Below are 18,478 nucleotides of genomic sequence, written 5' to 3' on the forward strand. Positions count from 1 at the left end.
GGGCAGGCAGACCCTCTGCTGCGTTCTAGGGCAGTGGCCACCGCCATGCTTCACGCCACCAGGAGTACGTTCTCCACAGGCTCCCCACCCCTGAATCACCCCGAGATAACGCAGAGGGCAATGGGCGGGAGAAGAGCTGCTGCCTCCCACCACTGATCTGCTGGAGCCAGAGCACACTGAGACGCAGCACAACGATCCAGGGCCAACTGAGTCAGAGCGGGGCCGCAGGATGACGGAGAGCGAGCTGGCATGGGCTGGGGGCGGGTGAAGGACGGGGCCTCACTACAGGCCCCACGGGGCCATGTCTGAGCACCCAAGGCCAGCCAAGCTCCCAGGGCAGCCTGGAGGACTCTGCCTGGATGCCAGGAGTCTCCCAGACAGAGCTAGCCAGTGGGGGAGGGTGCAGCCCTGGAACAGAAGTCCGTGTTCCCAGGTGGCCCCGTCTCTCCCGGGCAGCCTCCCTATCCCCTAATAGGCAGGAGGGGCAAGTGTGCCTGGGAGAGACACCAGGCACAGTGCCCCTGCAGTGCCCACAGCCTGTTTCAGGATGGGCCCTGGAGCAACATGGCCGGCACGGAGCAGACCCTGATGGGCTCTGAGCCCCACTCCCTCAGCCCTTCCCACAACTCCAGCAGGTGGGAACGCAGTCCCAGAGTCCACAGTTACTGAGTTCCAACAGTCTATGACACCAGGCCCTAGGGGAGAGCTCCCTGGGGGTCTGGGCTAAGGTTCCCAGGGCCCTGACATGTGCCATGCTCTGCTAGGAGCCATGCCACTGCAAGCGCAGGGCAGCCTCAGTACTTCATGCCTGACTACACTGGTCAGACACACCCAGCCAAGGGGCCAAGAGCTCACCACCAGCTGGTTGGCCTCAAAGAAACCCCAGCTGGGCCATGAGGCCGCAGCCTCAGAGCCGGGCCCCCAACCCATCACGCTAGCAGCAGGCAAGTCGCACAAAGGTGGGTCAAGGAAGGGGCCAACAGCAGCTGGCCCCTGGCCACTGGGTAGGAGACTGGCCCCTGTGAGCTCCAGGCACACACCTGACACCTGCACTGGGCAGCACCTTCGAGGCAAAGGGGAGTGAGCTGCGCTGTGCTGCACTGGTGGCCGCGTGGCCCTGGCCTTCAGCTCCCTGGGGGAACAAGAGGAATAGGGAGGGCAGCTGATGCTTCTGCCCACAAGACCCCATAGCAGGGCACCTGCCGGCCACGCTCTGCCCCGAGCCCATGCTCTGTGTCCACGCTGTGCTGACCAGCCAGCGGCAGAAGCTGGCATATGTACCACGCCAGCCCCCGGCCTGGGTGCAGATCATTGCCGGCCCCCAGATCAAAGGCACCAGAAGGGAGCTTGGCGCCCCGGGGCTGATCTCCGAGACCAGGGCTCCATAACAGACACTCAAGCAAACCAACAGCTAACTTGACACTTAATGTCTAAAAGCTGCTAAATTTACGGTCATCATATCTAGCCACAGATTTCCTTTGAAATTCCATCTACTCTCTCTGTGAGCCCCGAGGCCCGGGCCACGCAGAGTCGCACCTCGCCATCTCCAGCTGGGCAGGCCACGCAGAGTCGCGCTTCGCCATCTCCAGCCAGGCCCAGACGCAGCCATGGCACTTGCTTGGCTTCTCCTGGCCTGGGTGGCACCTCCCAGCAGCACTCGGCCTGGCCTGAGGCTCCCCCAGGAGCTGGTGACAGTGCCAGCCTCCTGCTGAGTGAAAGCTCCTGACAGCAGGGTCGGCACAGCCTTGGAGAGCCACGGGCAAGGGGACCAGAAAGGAGGGCCCTGAGGGGTGGCAGGTGGTGCAGGCACGGGCGTGGGCGTGGTCTCCTCTTCAGGATTCCCGTGGCCACCTAGAAGCCATGAAGAGGGACACGTGGCCCAGCCCTTTCCAGAACAGCTGGGCCCAGAGACTCTGTGTCCCTCCCCAGGCAGAGCCACCCAAGGGACCCCAGAGCACGGAAAGGAGAGGTCTCAGCTGGGAGCCGGGAGAGGAGCGTCCCTGGGGCCCATCCTGAGGACGCTCCTTGCATGTCGCCCTGCTCCCATGAGGACACGGACCAGAGGATGCGGTCACCGGACTCAGCCCTGGAAAGAGGGGGCTCCAATCAAGGGTGCCACAGACAGCCCCGTCTTCCTGCTGCTACGCCTTCCCACGCACCTCTCTACGGGAAGCACAGCTTGACCAGCTGGGATTCCGCCACTCAGCACACACGCAGTGACCAGAGCTGGCCATTCACTGCAGCAGGTCTGTACCGAGGGACAGGAGGACAGGGAATAGGCCAGGCCATGGAGGCGGGCAGTGCCTCTGCACCACTCTCCCAGGAGGCCTCCCCACCCATCTGGATGCCACGCCTGCCACACAACCCCAAGCCTGCCATCTGTCTGGGACTGGCACTGGCCCAGCTTCAGTGGCATCGGCCTGCGGCTGGCCAGGGCCCAGGGTGCTGGCACTGGTGCTGAAGATGTGGGAGGCCTGGAGAACCCCCACAGCCACCATAGTTCAAGTCCACCCAGGGCCACACCAAAACCCACGCTAGGATGCAGGCTGCTGCCCCAATCGGGCCACAGAGGGCACTGACTTCAGCAGGGGTCCAGTGGGAGAGGCCCTGGAGAGACCCTGGCTGGACATTCTCTGTCTGCCATCAGGCAAGAGCCCAGCACCTCCCACTAAGAGTCACACCCATGCCATCAGGGCCTCGCCGGGCTGGCCCACCAGTCACGGTCCCAACATAGCCCCAGAGCTCAGCGGATGCCCAGTGAGCGAGGGCAGGGCCAGCTCTGGAGGATGAGTGGCAGGAAGACCAGGTGCCTTCGGGCAGGAGACACTGGGCTGGGGCTGCTTCCTCTCCCAGTCCTGCTGCTGGTGCCCAGCAGGAGACCCCTCAGGGAACCAGGACTTCCTTCCTATCAGGACCCCGCCCAGCACACGATCGGACTTGGTGCAGGGGGAACAACCAGTGGGGGTCACGATCGGACTTGGTGCAGGGGAAACAACCAGTGGGATCACGATCGGACTTGGTGCAGGGAAACAACCAGTGGGGGGTCACGATCGGACTTGGTGCAGGGGGAAACAACCAGTGGGATCACGATCGACTTGGTGCAGGGGGAAACAACCAGTGGGGGTCACGATCGGACTTGGTGCGGGGAACAACCAGTGGGATCACGATCGGATTTGGTGCAGGGGGAAACAACCAGTTGGGGTCATGATCGGACTTGGTGCAGGAGGAACAACCAGTGGGGGTCATGATCAGACTTGGTGCGGGGAACAACCAGTGGGATCACGATCGGACTTGGTGCAGGAACAACCAGTGGGGATCACGATCAGACTTGGTGCAGGGGAAACAACCAGTGGAATCACGATCGGACTTGGTGCAGGGGAAACAACCAGTGGGGATCACGATCGGACTTGGTGCAGGAACAACCAGTGGGGATCACGATCGGACTTGGTGCAGGAACAACCAGTGGGATCACGATTGGACTTGGTGCAGGGGAAACAACCAGTGGGGATCACGATCGGACTTGGTGCAGGGGGACAACCAGTGGGGATCACGATCGGACTTGGTGCAGGAACAACCAGTGGGATCACGATCGGACTTGGTGCAGGGGAACAACCAGTGGGATCACGATCGGACTTGGTGCAGGGGAACAACCAGTGGGGAACACGATCGGATTTGGTGCAGGAACAACCAGTGGGGAACACGATCGGACTTGGTGCAGGGGGAAACTGCCAGTGGGATCACGATCGGACTTGGTGCAGGGGGAAACAACCTGTGGGGGTCACGATCGGACTTGGTGCAGGGGGAAACAACCAGTGGGATCACGATCAGACTTGGCGCGGGGAACAACCAGTGGGATCACGATCGGACTTGGTGCAGGAACAACCAGTGGGGATCACGATCGAACTTGGTGCAGGGGAAACAACCAGTGGGGATCACGATCGGACTTGGTGCAGGAACAACCAGTGGGGATCACGATCGGACTTGGTGCAGGAACAACCAGTGGGGGTCACGATCGGACTTGGTGCAGGGGAAACAACCAGTGGGATCACGATCGGACTTGGTGCAGGGGAAACAACCAGTGGGGATCACGATCGGACTTGGTGCAGGGGAACAACCAGTGGGGATCACGATCGGACTTGGTGCAGGGGGACAACCAGTGGGGATCACGATCGGACTTGGTGCAGGAACAACCAGTGGGATCACAATCGGACTTGGTGCAGGGGAACAACCAGTGGGATCACGATCGGACTTGGTGCAGGGGAACAACCAGTGGGGAACACGATCGGACTTGGTGCAGGAACAACCAGTGGGGAACACGATCGGACTTGGTGCAGGAACAACCAGTGGGGAACACGATCGGACTTGGTGCAGGGGGAAACAGCCAGTGGGATCACGATCGGACTTGGTGCAGGGGGAAACAACCAGTGGGGGTCACGATCGGACTTGGTGCAGGAACAACCAGTGGGATCACGATCGGACTTGGTGCAGGGGGGAACAACCAGTGGGGGTCACGATCGGACTTGGTGCAGGGGAACAACCAGTGGGGGTCACGATCGGACTTGGTGCAGGGGAACAACCAGTGGGGGTCATGATCGGACTTGGTGCAGGAACAACCAGTGGGATCACGATCGGACTTGGTGCAGGGGGGAACAACCAGTGGGGGTCATGATCAGACTTGGTGCAGGAACAACCAGTGGGGGTCACGATCGGACTTGATGCAGGAACAACCAGTGGGGATCACGATCGGACTTGGTGCAGGGGAAACAACCAGTGGGATCACGATCGGACTTGGTGCGGGGGGAACAACCAGTGGGGACCACAATCGGACTTGGTGCAGGGAACAACCAGTGGGGATCACGATCGGACTTGGTGCAGGGGGAACAACCAGTGGGGACCACGGGGTTCCCAGACGATGCCCAAGCCCACATGGACGCTGACCACACCCAGCTTTGCCGCGACCCACCCATGGGACCACAGCAGGTGCCCTCAGGCAAGGGTCAAGGTGGAGAAACAGAGGAGTTTGGCAGGGGCCACTTACGGGCAGCAGATGGGGCACAGAAGGCTACAGCCCCAGTAGGGGCCTACACGGGGGCCCAGCAACATCCTGACCCCATGCAGAGAAGGGGCCAAATCCCAGAAGGTGCAGGCCACATTCGTCCCCAGCTGGAAAGCCGCCTCAGTGCCCAGAGCCACACCCACTCCCCAGCCCCTCAACAGGAGGCCAGTTGAGGCTGGCAGAGCCATGCCCCCATTACTCTGGTGGGAGAACCGACAGCTGGTGAAAAGACACCGCCAGGAGGCAAGCAGGAGGCAAGCAGCACAAGCCCTGCTGGCCGTGCCTGAAGACAGGCCCCTGAGAGGCCACCATCGGAAGAGCACAGGCAGGCAGAGTGGGAGGAGGACCAGGCCAGCAGGGGTGGCCATCGGGACAGCCCTGTGCCGTGCTCACCAGCCACCCGAACACTTGGCAGCGTGCCCCTGGCTGCCTGGTGGGGGTTGGCAGGTGGTGACAGAGCCTGTGTCCTGCATCCCAATACCCACTGCCTGGTGGACTCCTGAGAGAGGCCACTAGGGTGAGGGACCCACCCGGGCTCTCAGACAGGTGTCCTGCACTTGATTCAAAGTCTGCCAAGACACGTGATTGGGGGGATGTGCCAGCCCTTGGCTGGGAGGAGAGGGACAAGAGGACTATCTCAATCCATTCAACAAAAGGAGCAGCCCAAGCTGTCCCCAGTCTGGGGATGCAGGATCCTACGGCGGTGTGAGTTCTGGCTCTCCTGAGAATGCCACCCTGCCTGGGCAGCCCAGGTCTTCAGCTTGGCACCTATAGTGCAGTGAAGCACCACTACGGCACACACGCGATCCCATGCCAGTTCTGTGGAGTAATTAATTAGCACAGCCACAACGCACGCAAAACTGGAGGCCGCCGGCATGCCTGATAATTTATGCAAGATTCAAGGATCGCTGTGGCTGGCTTTCCTGAGGCCTAATTCATCATTTTCTTTTTCCCTTATGAAAGCAGGACTCCAGATCTAACTGCTCTCATGCCCTTTCACGGGGTTCACCACAGTAAAACTGAACAGCCCAGCTGCACACAGCAAGCAATGGTGGATCACATACCCCAGAGGCGCCAGGCAGAGCCTCCCAGGTGGGCAATGCTGGCCACCAGCACAGCCCAGCAGGAACACCACGCCGGGCCAAAGCACCCAAAGGCACCGCTCAGCCCCACAGCAAACACTCCTGACCCCATTCACAGATAGGGCACCGAGCACCAGCAAGGAGAACGGACAGACAGGGCCAAAGTCTTCCGCCAGGCCATGCCCGCACCACTCCTGGGGGCTCATAACCCTGCCTCCTGCATCCAGCAAAGATCCAGGCCTCCAGCACCGGACATGGGGCTGCTCCCCAGTACCTAGCAGCATGGGACAGGGTGCCTGCTCCTCACTCTTGCTGGGACCAGGGGAGAGTCTCCGACCCCTCTGGCCCAGGCACCCTCCCCCACTGCCAAGACACGGCAAGCCCACCCTGGCACCCACCCCGCGGTGCACCTCGGGTCCTGGGTGCTCCTGCCTCCTCGGGGGCCGCCACTCGTCTCTGCACAGGGCAGGGGAGCCATCTTGTTCCTGACCACAGCGCTCCAGCTCCCCACAAGGCTGGGACCCAGACCCAGCCAACTCACAACAGAAGCCAGGCGGCACTGCCGAGGGGCTGTGGGGCCAGAGGCCACGCCGGGCCAGGCAGCGACAGACATCCTCCACGGTCAAGCTTCTGTCCTCAGGCTCTGTGCAGCAGGTCAGGGCTCCACCGATGCCTCACATTCCATCCACGGCCAGCCTCCCGGGAAGACCGCCAGGCTCAGAAAGGCCTTCCAGCAGCCTGGTACAGGAGGTTACGGTGAGGATGGCACAGAAACCAGGCCCTCTGCTGGAGGCCGGGGCTCGAGGCTGGTGGCACTCTGCCCACTTGCTCACTGAGCCTCCGAGTGCTGCTGCCGACCTCCACCAGCCTGCGCATCTCAAAGGGGCAGGACAGTGTCGGGGCAGGGAGCCCTGTGGCTTTTTCTCCTGGTGGGCAGCCCTCTGCCAGGCCCTCACCCCTCGGTTGCCCGCTAAGCATGGTGACTGCCCCGCCTTCCTGCCCATGGGGCCTCCTGAGGGAGCGAGGCCCTCCCTTCTGCCCAGGTCCAGTCCTCTGGGAGGGGGGTGCCTCACACACACCAGAAGCTGCCGCAGCCTGAGGCTCACGTGCATGCAGGGCAGCCAGGGTGCTCCCCACAGCACCTTCCTAACGGGCAGGAAGGACAATAAGCCAGCAATTCCTGCAATACAAAACGTGAGGCAGGAGGAAGGAATGCCCACGGTGGCGGGGCAGCTGGCACGCGATCTTAGAGGAGCTGGCCTGGCGGAATGGACCACAGCCCACCTCACAGACTCCCGAATGAACGGAGCAAACTGTGCACACCTAAGGGTGGGGGACGGGCCTGGCCAGAGGTTGGGCCTGGTTGGAGCAAGCCGGGCCTTCAAGGGGGGGCAGAGCCAGTCGAGAGAAAGCAGTTGGGTTTTTCCCATGCACTGGAATCCACAGGCTGCGCTGGTCACCGGGAGAAGCCGCTGGGGACAGAAGGGCAGGGGGCCATCACACTCCCAAGCTGGTGCCTGCTCAGTGACATCCCCATAAGTATCTGTGGCCAAACAGCGCAAAGCCACAGCACGGGCTGGGTGCAGAATCCACCCAGGCTTCTGATGCCAGGGCTGCATGGCAAACCACCCCCTCTCCAAGGCACCGGGAGGCAACACAGAAAGGATCACGTGCACAGGGAGGACCCAAGGACACAGGAGGGTCCCAGGGACCTCTGAGGACTCAGAGGGGTCACATGAACAGCCGTCAAGGCAGGCCCTTCTGAGACCGAGCAGTCAGCAGCGTTCGAGGAAATGCTGCACCACAGTGCGGGGGAGACCCCACACAGGACTGGGCGGGCAGCCAGGGCCCTGGGGAGACTGCTTTTGGCTTCACCAGAGCTAGAGGGTGAGACCCAGTATCCAGAGAGCGCCGTGTGCCTGAGGGACCCCAGCCTCTCAGGTCCCACTTGGGTGCCGCTCTGGGGCTGGGGGAAGCCACGACAACCACCTGATGGCAGGGAGGGGCTGAGGGCCAACAGCTCACACAGGCTCTCCCTAAGCACTTCCTCAGAGAAATTCGGACTCAGGGAATGGGCATCCAGGCCCCAAAAGAGTCACCCAGGCAGGACAGCCCTGGCACCTGGTGACACCAGCCAGAGGAGGGTCCAAGACCCACACCTGCCCTTTCTGCCAGTGACCTGGGGTGAGTGGAGACTCCACTTCTCGTCTGCGAATGCTGACGGCAGTTCCTCCACACCCAGGGGCGGGCACAGCAGACTGAGGAACGGGTAGGAATCGCCCTCTGTGTGTGCAGCAAGCTCTGGGCCAGAGGCAGATGCCCGGCCTGGCTCCTGTCAAAGCCTGGGCAGCCGGCAGCCCTCGACCCAGCCTGGTTGTCCACACGAGACCACCACGCAAGCCAGGCCCTTTCTGTCCACCACAGGTGTGCCCAGGACCCGCCGGGCCCGCACCCTCCCCCAGCACACTGGCGACAAGTCTGGGCAGGCGGCTGCTTCCTGGGCAGGGCCCTGGGCTCATTCCAGGCCATGGCGGAAGGGGCAGGCCACCGGCATGCATCCGCCATCCTGGGTGGGTGAAGCAGAGAGGGCCCTCCCATCCCAGCAGATGACAACACCACTGCCCACCCACCTACCACGACTTTTCCCTGGCATAAAACAGCAGACGTTTCCATGTGGCTGGTAGGAGTCCCATCACCTCCTGCCACCAAGAAGCTCCCCAGCCTGGGCGCGGGGTGGTGGGTGGGAGAGCTGGCCCTCACTCCTGGCCTGGCCTGGAGTGTACAGCCTGGACAGCATCCCTCTGCACAGGCCGGCCAGGCTTAGGGAGTCATGCCTGTCATCTCAGGGTGGCCGAGCACAGCGACGGGCCCCAGGAGGACATACCAGGGAGCTGGCCCCACATCCCCCGCACCAGAGTGAGAGCCTGGCCACAGTGCTCAGCTGTGTGTACTGCAAACACTGTACTCGAGAGCACTAATTGCCACAGTTACGTGAGTGGCAAACAGGACACCATTTTTCAGACTCCGAAAAGATTTTCATCTCTTCTGCTCAAATGTCCCCTCTAGCATCGGTCCACCAGAGACAGATCAACCCAGGCAGGTCTCTACTGCAGCCTCCAGCAAACGCTACTCGCCCAGGCCGCCCTTCTGGGGCTGTCTTCTATCTTCTTCTTTTTTTTTTTTTTTTTTTTTTTGATACAGGGTCTCATTCTGTCACCCAGGCTGCAGTGCAGTGGTACGATCATGGCTCACTAGAGCCTCAACCTCCCAAACCTAAGCGATCCTCTCACCTCAGCTTCCCGAGTAGCTGGGACTGCAGGCTTGTGCCACCATGTCCAGCTAATTCTTGTGTTTTTTTGTAGAGATGGGGTTTTGCCACGTTGCCCAGGCCGGTCTTGAGCTCCTGGGTTCAAGTAATCACCCGCCTCAGCCTCCCAAAGTGTTGGGATTCCAGGCATGAGCCTCGGCGCCCGGCCAATGTCTCACATCCTCATCCCCCAGCTGCCAACAGACCCATCCCCAGGAGAAAAGCGAAGGAAGAAACGGAAGGCAAGGGGCACACTGACAGCAGAGGGAGAGATCCCCAGGAATGCCTTGCCCCGCCCCCAGCCGAGGTCTGACTCCAGGCCCAGAGGACTTCGGAGGGCTGGGAGAGGCGGGGAGGGGAGGAGAGGCACCGAAGAGTCAGGCTGGAACCTTCCTAACAGTCTCAGTCCCCAGGCGTGAGCGGCCACACTGCTGCTGAACAATGCACTTTTGAATTCAATTAAAGCGATTATCTGTTGTGCCAAATAAATTGTGTACAGCATATATCCTGCGGCACTTTACACCTCTAGGCTCGTTATTCCCTGTTTCCTCCTGTTTATGCCTCTCAAATTAAATTGCTGATAATATGCGCCAAAATAAAAAATGAACGTACCCTGTCCCAAGAAAATTGATTCTCCCTTTTCCTGAACTGGCGATGGCCAGGTTTTATATACTCTGTTCTTGGTGATCATTAGTAATTCAATTTTCTTTTTATTAGCCCCCTTATCTGCTGAGCAATATAGTGGCAGGGCTGACCTCTTTCGCACGGGTAAATGTTTAAAATCTTTTCCCTGATTAATTTTGCCAGTTAAGAAAAAGAGGAGAAATGGCCCGGCTCTTAGCCATCACAATGAATAAAGCTTAATGTTGATTGTGATGGAATTTCTAATGCCAGGGAAATTGATTGAACGCGGCAATTATGCTGCAACAGTAACTCAGGGGAGATGGGATCACTTTCTCCTGGCCGTAGCCTTTTGATTATTTAAAATAATCCAATTTGCAAGGATAATTATGTATTAGCGTTTTATCTGCCACTTGAAATGAACAGGGGAGTTTCGTTGCTGGCCCAGCATTAGCAGGTTATTGCTGCAAATTACTTGATATCTGCTTTCTTTCACATAAAAAGGAAATTAGGCGATCAATTACCAAAAAAAGGTGGACAGAGGGGATAGGAGGGGCAAGCATGCCCTCTGCTGGCCACTGGGCCGCACGGCAAGGCTGAAGTGCGACAGGGGAGGGAGGCGGCAGCAGGGCTGCCCGGCAGCTTTCAGAAGCCCCTGTCCCTGGTGCAGGAGCCCACAAGGCAGTCGTCCCCAGCTGGACACTGGGACACTGCCGTCTCCTTGAAGAGGAGAGGTGGAGCTGGAACTAAGCTTTTGCTGGGCAGAAAATGGGGAAAGAAAACTCCTAACAGCCAAATGAAGGAGCAGCCCCACCTGGCGACCCCATCCACAGCCCACACAACCCCAGCATCCAGGAACGAACGCCCCGGCCGATAGAGGCCTGGGCCACCCGGGAGGGCTGAGGGAGGGCCTGGGAAGGGCTCACTGGCTCACCAGAGCGCTGCAGGATTAAACGAAACAAAGCTGGGCCCTGCCCAGAAGCCCTCCTGGCCAGGGCAGAGGACAGACAGGCCTCAGTTCTTAGGTAGGCAGGGATGCAGATGGTGGGCCTTGCAGGAGGGCGCCTGGGAGAGCCACTCAACAGCTTCCCGGGCCCCAGCCTCCCATCTCCTCAGCGGATGCCCTGGCCATGCCCGTCTCCCCTGCGGCCAGCTTGGAGTCTCGTGGTGGCTGTCTGGGGTCAGCCGCCTGAGTGACCAGGCCAGGATGCAGGCTCGGCCACTCACCTCCGCGCACATCTCCACGGGCTCCCTGCCTGCTTGAGAGCCTGCGGACTCCACTCCTTGGCCTGGCGTCAGTGGCTTCACGCACAGGCCCTCCTGACTCTGCCCGTTCAGGCCTGCCAGACACCCCGGGGCCCTGGACCCTCCCCTCCCAGGGTCCTCCCCTGTCCCTCCCTGGCTTCCCAACGTAACCAGAACCAACCCCCCGTTCCCTCCTGTGGCCTACAAGACCCTTTCCCACGACCTGGTCCCTCGGCCCCATTGGCTCCATCCCCTCCAAGCCACACTCCCAGACGGTGAACTGGCCCCACAGCCTCCTTGTGCTCCAGAACACAGTAAGCTCGTTCCCACCTCCACCTCAGCCTCAGAGCTGAGCCCTATTCGCTCCTCTCTGCTCAGGTCACCTCCTCAGAGAAGCCCTCCCACTCGCCGACCACCTCTCTGCAGCTGGCCCTGTGCTCTCTCCCTGCCTGTTCCTCAGAAGGCATTTTCCACCCAGGAGCACCTTCCTGGCTGACGTACAAGCACTCCAGTGGCTGCCTGTCTCCACCATTGGAAGGCAGCTCCAGCCTCATCATCTCTTCACCTTCACCGCAGTATCCCCGGGAGCCGGCAGGCTGCCCAACCGCGACTGCCAGTTGGGCCAGTGGTGGGCAAATGAGTGGGACGCCTTCCCCACCCCTTCCTCACACAGGACCCTCTCCTCTCACTCCATGCAGCCGCCACGCTGGTCTTTTTTTTTTTTTTTTTTGAGACAAAATGTCACTCTGTCGCCCAGGCTGGAGTGCAATGGCACGATCTAATCTCTGCCTGCTGGGTTCAAGTGATTCTCCTGCCTCAGCCTCCCGAGTAGATAGGATTACAGGCGCTCGCCACCACGCCCGGCTAATTTTTGTATTTTTAGTAGAGACAGGGTTTTGCCATGTTGCCAAGGCTGGTCTTGAACTCCTGACCTCAGGTGATCCACTCGCCTCTGCCTCCCAATGTGCTGGGATCACAGGCATGAGCCACCACACCCAGCCTCACGTTGGTCTTTAACTATGAGTTTGGCTGGGCACAGTGGCTCACACCTGTATTCCCAGCAATTTAAGAGACTAAGGCAGGAGGATCACTTGAGCCCAGAAGTTCAAGACCAGCCTAGGCAACAATGCAAGACCCTGTCCCTACAAAAAAATTAAAAATTAGCCAGGCACAGTGACATGCACCTGTAGTCCCAGCTACTCAGCAGGGACACTTGAGCCCAGGAGGTTGAGGCTGCAATGAGCCATGACTGCACCACTGTACTCCGGCCTCGGAGGGAAGCAGGGCCCTGTTTCTAAAAACATTAAAAAAAAAAAAAAAAGATGAGATCAATTACGCCCTTCCCCCTAGTGAGGCAGGACCGCAGCAGCCCCTCAGCTGTGCACTCCGAAATGGTCAGCCGGTGAAGCTGGTGGCCTCCCAAGCCCACTCTTCCCGGCAGGAGTCCAGGGGGCGCCGAGCAAGGCCCCAGCAGCAGGAAGCAACCTCCCCTATCCCCTGCCTATGCCCCACTCTACTAGAGGCCTGAAGAGCGAGCAGGCCAGGTGAGCAGGGCTGAACCTGCACCCAGTGGGGAGCCTCTCACCCCAACCACCACACCATCTGCAAGCCTCGGCCTCCTAGGGCTCAGCAGCCCCCACTGGCCTCCCAGAGCTGGACACCTCCCCAACCCCTCCTCCCCAAGTGACCAGGGGGTACCGCCAACTGTCCAAGCCACCCCTACCATCCACTCCCAGACAAGCCCACGACCTAACTGCCATCCGGCCACCTCACCGTGGCCACCAGGGACCGCATGGGTCTCTGCTTGCTCCGTCACCAGGATGAAATCCACATGTGTCCTGGCGTGCAGCAGGCGTCGGCTAACGGGGGACAGCCGACCAGTGCCCCCAGCCTCACTTCCTCCCCCCCCACTGTGCTGCAACACCCGGCTGCATGGCCCCCTTCAGCCCCCCACCTGGGACCCAACGCCCTGCCCTCCCGCGGCAGCCCCCACACGGCTCTTGGGTCTGCCCAGGCCCAGCTCCTTCCAGAGGCTTCTGAAGCCTCCCTAGATGACGGTACGCTTGGCTGGGTTTTTTTTTTTTGAGACAGAGTCTCGTTCTGTTGCCCAGACTGGAATGCAATGGCGCAATCTCGGCTCACTGCAACCTCCCAGGCTCGAGCAATTCTCCTGCCTCAACCTCCCGAGTAGCTGGGATTACAGGCATGTGCCACCATGCCTGGCTAATTTTTGTATTTTTGGTAGAGATAGGGTTTTGCCATGTTGCCCAGGCTGGTCTTGAACTCCTGGCCTCAAGTGATCCTTCCACCTTGGCCTCCCAAAGAGCTGGGATTACAGCCATGAGCAACCGCGCCCAGCCTTGGCTAGATTTCTGAGTACCAGTTCCCAGTCGGAGTGCCCAGGTCCAAGCCTGCTCAATCCCCAACGCCCCACCTTCTCCAGATGTCACAGACACAAACTCGGGAAGCCACTGCCCTAACGCGCCCAGCGGAGCCACAGAGTCGCACAGGACCAGGTGCACACAGACGAACGTGGCTCCACGCTGACCCCCACAGTGTCTGGGGGGTGCCACACCCAAGGGCTCTAGACCCTCACCACATACCCCCAACCACGTGCCCGCCTGGATGCCGCTCCCCCAGTGTGTCCTGGCAAACATCACCGCAGTGGGGGTCAACCTCCAAGGGGCTACGCCCCACAATCTGCAGGCCGGGGCCTTCCCAGGCCCCTACAGGGGCTCTCAGGGGCTCAGACCAGTTCTCTCCAGGCACGACCGGGCACACTCAGAGTGGTACAGCAGGAGACCAGACCAATTCTTTCAGGCCACTCAAACACTCACACAGTACCATGTGACACTCACAAATGGCAGGGCAGGTAGACCTGCAGCCCCAGCCAGCCGAGCACAGAAGGGCACTGGAGGAGGCAGAGGCCTGGGGGTGCCCAGCGCAGCACAAGCGAGGGCTTCACCCCTGCCTAAGGGCTCAGCAGCCACCGCCCTCTCCCCCCTCAGGAGGGACGCAGCTGGGTCCATACCAAGGGACACACAGAAGAGGCCACAGCGCCTGCCCAGCAGCACATCCCACAGCCAGACTGCACGGCGCAGCACTCGGGCCCTCTCCTCTACCCGCCAGCTCACCACCACCCACTGTCTGCCAGGCAGTGCCCTCCCAGCCAGGGCCTCTACCAGCATGAGGCAGGGAAGGTGCCCATGGCTCCTAACAGGCCAGCATATCCCGTGCAGGCATGCCCAGCCCCAGTGCCCAGTGCCCAGCATACCTTCCTTGGTGGGGAGGTGGGCCCGGCTCGGTGGCAGGCGGCACAGTCGGTGCGTGGTGACCTGTACCAGGCCCTTGTTGGGGGTCTTCTTCAGGACAGGGCTGCTCTTCCCTCTGAGGGCCTGTCTCCGCCGGAGGCTGAGGTGGCTCTTGGCAGTGGTGGCAGGTGAAGTGCTGCTTTTCTTGTCTCCAGGAAGGCTGTGGAGACAAAATACAGGCAGCTCTCAACAAGCCCTGGGGGTTCTGCCCACCCACCCTTCCTCACCAGGACCCGAGGAGCGTGGGAGCAGCTCCTGAAGGCCAGGACCAGGCCACAGTGGGTCCTTTCTGGACCCTGCCTCCCTCAACCCATGGTGGCCCTGCCCACCCTCCACAGCCAGGCTCAGGCAGCAGGCTTGGATCCACAATCCCAGATGACCCCACAACTAGGGCAGGCTGCCATGCTCCCAGGGAGAGCAGAGGGGCCTCAGTGCTCCGTCCCCACCCGCATGTCCACCCCCTCCCCATCTGCCCAGGCCAAAGGAGCCTCTGCATGGGGCAAAGAGAAGGGCCGACATCCCTGAGGAGAGTGGCCACCGGCCCCACATGGCCTTCCGAGCCCCTCGGTAAGGAGGCAGCTTCTCCACACTCCCTCTCCACACTTCCTGGACAGAGGGAGCTGCCAGCATGGTTTAGAGCAGAGTTGCCACCGAGAAATGGCCAGGAGCGGGAGCCAGGTGCCCATGTGCCTCAAGACGGCACCTATCTGGGGGACGAGGGCCAGAGAGAATGGGCTACACAAGCCAGCGACCTAGATCAGACGGCAGGGCACCAGTATGTCTGATGATGAAGGCAGGACCTCCGCCCTCTGCCCAGCAGGTGCAGCCACCACCTTAGCTGCCAACCTCATGGAGTCCCTGAGCCCTGACCAAGCACTGTGCCATGACACCATCTCTGAGTCTCATCACAAGTCCGCAAGGGTGGAGGCCAGAAGAGATGTGCACCAAGCAAGTGAGGGACTCCGCCTGGCTGCCTGGCCAAGGGGGTTGGGACCTGACACCAATCTGCTCGCCCTGGGACCAAAGGCCAACTGCAGCCTCAGCACTCTGGGAGGGAGGCCACAGAGCCCAAAGCCAGGAATGCCCAAGGAGGCTCCCGCCTACCAGCAGCCCCCGGCCCCTGCCCACTCAGCCCAGCTGGAGCAGCCCTCAGCCTAGCTGGAGCAGCCCTCAGCCTGGGGGCCAGCAAAGGCCAGGCCTCCTGGAGCCCAAGCCCTAGACACGGGGCATGCAGGAAAGACCAGGCACCCCTGGCAGGGCCCAGAGCCCTGGTCCACCTCCCAGCACAGACCCGTGGCCGGCAGGTCCAGGCCAGGGGCAGACACACTGCTCTCACCGTCTCACCATCCCCCTGGGGACACATGGCCCCTGGGCTGGTCCCTGGCCTGGCACAAACCTTCCCTCTGCGAACCCTGTGCAACTGGAACCATGGAAGCTGCCCACCGCGAGCTGCTCGTCTCTCACCGGCAGGAGAAAGGACGGGCTCGCCAGCAGTGTGAGGGACGGCAAACCTGCCCCCCAGTCTATGCCGGCCAGGGCCCTGGCCCCAGGCAAGCCCAAACCACCACAGCAGCACTTCCTGCCTCATTTCTTGCTGGAAATGTGAACGCGACTGCAGGCGAAGCTCCGAGCTCAGCAGATCCATTAGGGGTGCCAAACAAACCCTCCTCACAGCCCTCACACTCCACCGCAGCCGGCCGGGATGCCCACCTTGTGCTGCCCCGCCTCCGGATAATCTTGGTGCGGCTCTTCACTTTGTAAGCTGAGAGCGGGGTCTCCCCAGAGAGGGGCTTCAAGCCACTGAGTCCTACTGCTGGTCTGTCCCCCGACGGGGACCTAGACAGGACTGGGGAGAGCTGGGAGGCATGGTCCTTGCTGCCGGCCTCCGACTGCCAACGGAAGGAGGAAGAGGAGGAGGCAGAGGGGCTGGAGGCCTTCCACTTGTACTTGCTGGGGGCGGACCCTGGCTTGGAGGACGTGGCTGGCTTCCTGGGCTTGGGCTCTGGGTCAGCTATGAGCTGCGGCTTCTCCACCTTGTTTGCCGTGCCGGCAGAGGCCTTGCACACATTCTCTGCAGCCACTCTGGGACTGAGGGCCCTCCGAGCAGCCCGGGGACTCTTCGCGGAGGCAGCCACCCATTTGTAGTTGTTTTTCCGGAACTTGTTAGTTCGACAGGTCACAACCAGCGAGGCCTCCCGGGCCTGCCTGGGTCCTGAGGCCGGTCTGGTGGGGCCCCCCACTGAGCCAGACGGAACTGGCTGATCTGCGTGGCCAGCATCTACTCTCCTGTCCCCAAGGAGCTGTGGAGCACAGCTGGCCACGGAATGAGAACCCAGCTTCCGGCCCAGGGCCACGCCAGTGCGTGGGGGCAGAGTGGAGGATGGGAAGCTCGCCTTGATGGCAATCACGCTCTCACTGACTGTCCGGCGGGGCTCCCGGGGGCTGCCGCCCACACTGCCCACTGACTTCACCACCCTGGGCTTACCAGGCTCCTTCTGGCAGACCAGAAGAGGATCTTCCACACCGCAGGACCCCCTGGCTCTTGTTGGCCTCGAGGGCTGCGGCTGTCCCCGAGGGGGCTCACCTTCACCTTCCCGGGGCCTTTGGTCACTCCAGGGGGTGTCCTCATATTCTTCCAGAGAGCCCCGCTGGGCCCCTGAGGCACTGGCAGAGCCAGACTTTGATGGCGGTTTAACTTTGATGACCACGTTCTGACCTTGACTGAGCTGGACCTGTCTCTCAAGGACATGCTGCTGCGGGACAGGAGCCTGGCACCCCGGGGCCCTGTGCAACGGCCGCACAGCATGGTCGGCAGGTGGGTCTGAGGGTCCCGGGGGCCGATTCACGAGGGAGTATTTCTTGCGCCACGAAGGCCCATGGTGTGAGGAGTAGCCCCTCCGGCTTGGACGAGGGTAGCGGGCACTGAAGGCTCTGCCACTGTGGTAAGTGGGTGGCTGCCACCCAGAAGCTGCTGGGGTACCAGGGGCCGGGGCATTGCCGTGGAGAGTTTTGTAGTCATCAATCAGACCTGAGAAGACAGAACCACAGGCTCAGTTAGCCAGAGGGTAACCGCGATAATCACCGACTACCCTGGAAGGGCATCAGCTGGCAAGATACCCCCAGATCCCATCTCACTTCTGAGCCCCTGCCAGTTTCAGAAGGGACAGCTCCCAGAGCCTGGGACTCACTGACAACTCAGCCCGCGTCACCTGGGCCTGTCGCTTCTATGAGCCTTTTCTCCATCAGCTTCACTTCAGTCCTACTTCTGCCTGCTTAACATAGAAATGAACCATGTGGTATAACAACCCTTATTTGCTGGTCTACTGAGTCCACAATCATTTGATGAGACGTATCACTCAGTCTGAAGAGAATCGCAATGACTCCCTCTGCACTGTTTCAATCAGAGGGGACAAGTGGCTGCACAGGCCCTCTGGCTTGCCTACAGATGGAAAGGAGTCACTCCACTGAGCGTAACAGAATTGACACTCTCGAGGACCCCATGCCTGACAACAGGAAAAAAGAATACTAGGAGCAGAGGCCATTGCCCTGCCAGATTCACAGTCTTCCCTGCAGAAGAGGAGACAGCAATGGGCTAGAGTCCTACTGCAGTGAACTGACACAACCACAAGACTTTCCAAATAAGTCCCTGGATAGCTATCCTGGTGCAGGAGGGCCAGGAACACAGGCAAGGGCATCAGCAGCCAGCCTCCCAGTTATCAGCATTCCCCCACCACAGGCCCTGCCCCCAGGGGCACAGAAAGCCACGTCCAGACGTGTTGACACCCCAGAGCAGGTGTGATGGGAGCCCAAGAAGTGTCCCCAAGTGGGAGGCAGCCCACCTGGCCTCTTATCCATA

At 60.9% G+C, this 18,478-nt stretch overlaps 1 protein-coding gene across 1 annotated transcript in view; it reads right to left on the reverse strand.

Annotated features, from left to right (window-relative positions):
• Positions 1-18,478, reverse strand: part of ZC3H3 (zinc finger CCCH-type containing 3) — a 103,650-nt gene that overhangs the window by 83,756 nt on the left and 1,416 nt on the right. The window contains exons 2-3 of the mRNA XM_024250868.3: positions 16,333-17,650; positions 14,586-14,782 (exon numbers count right to left, since the gene is read on the reverse strand). Of these exons, the coding sequence (XP_024106636.3) occupies positions 14,586-14,782; positions 16,333-17,650 (1,515 nt within the window). The remainder of the gene's footprint in view (positions 1-14,585; positions 14,783-16,332; positions 17,651-18,478) is intronic.

Source organism: Pongo abelii, chromosome 7, assembly GCF_028885655.2.
Source record: "Pongo abelii isolate AG06213 chromosome 7, NHGRI_mPonAbe1-v2.0_pri, whole genome shotgun sequence".
Taxonomy (NCBI): Eukaryota; Metazoa; Chordata; class Mammalia; order Primates; family Hominidae; genus Pongo; species Pongo abelii.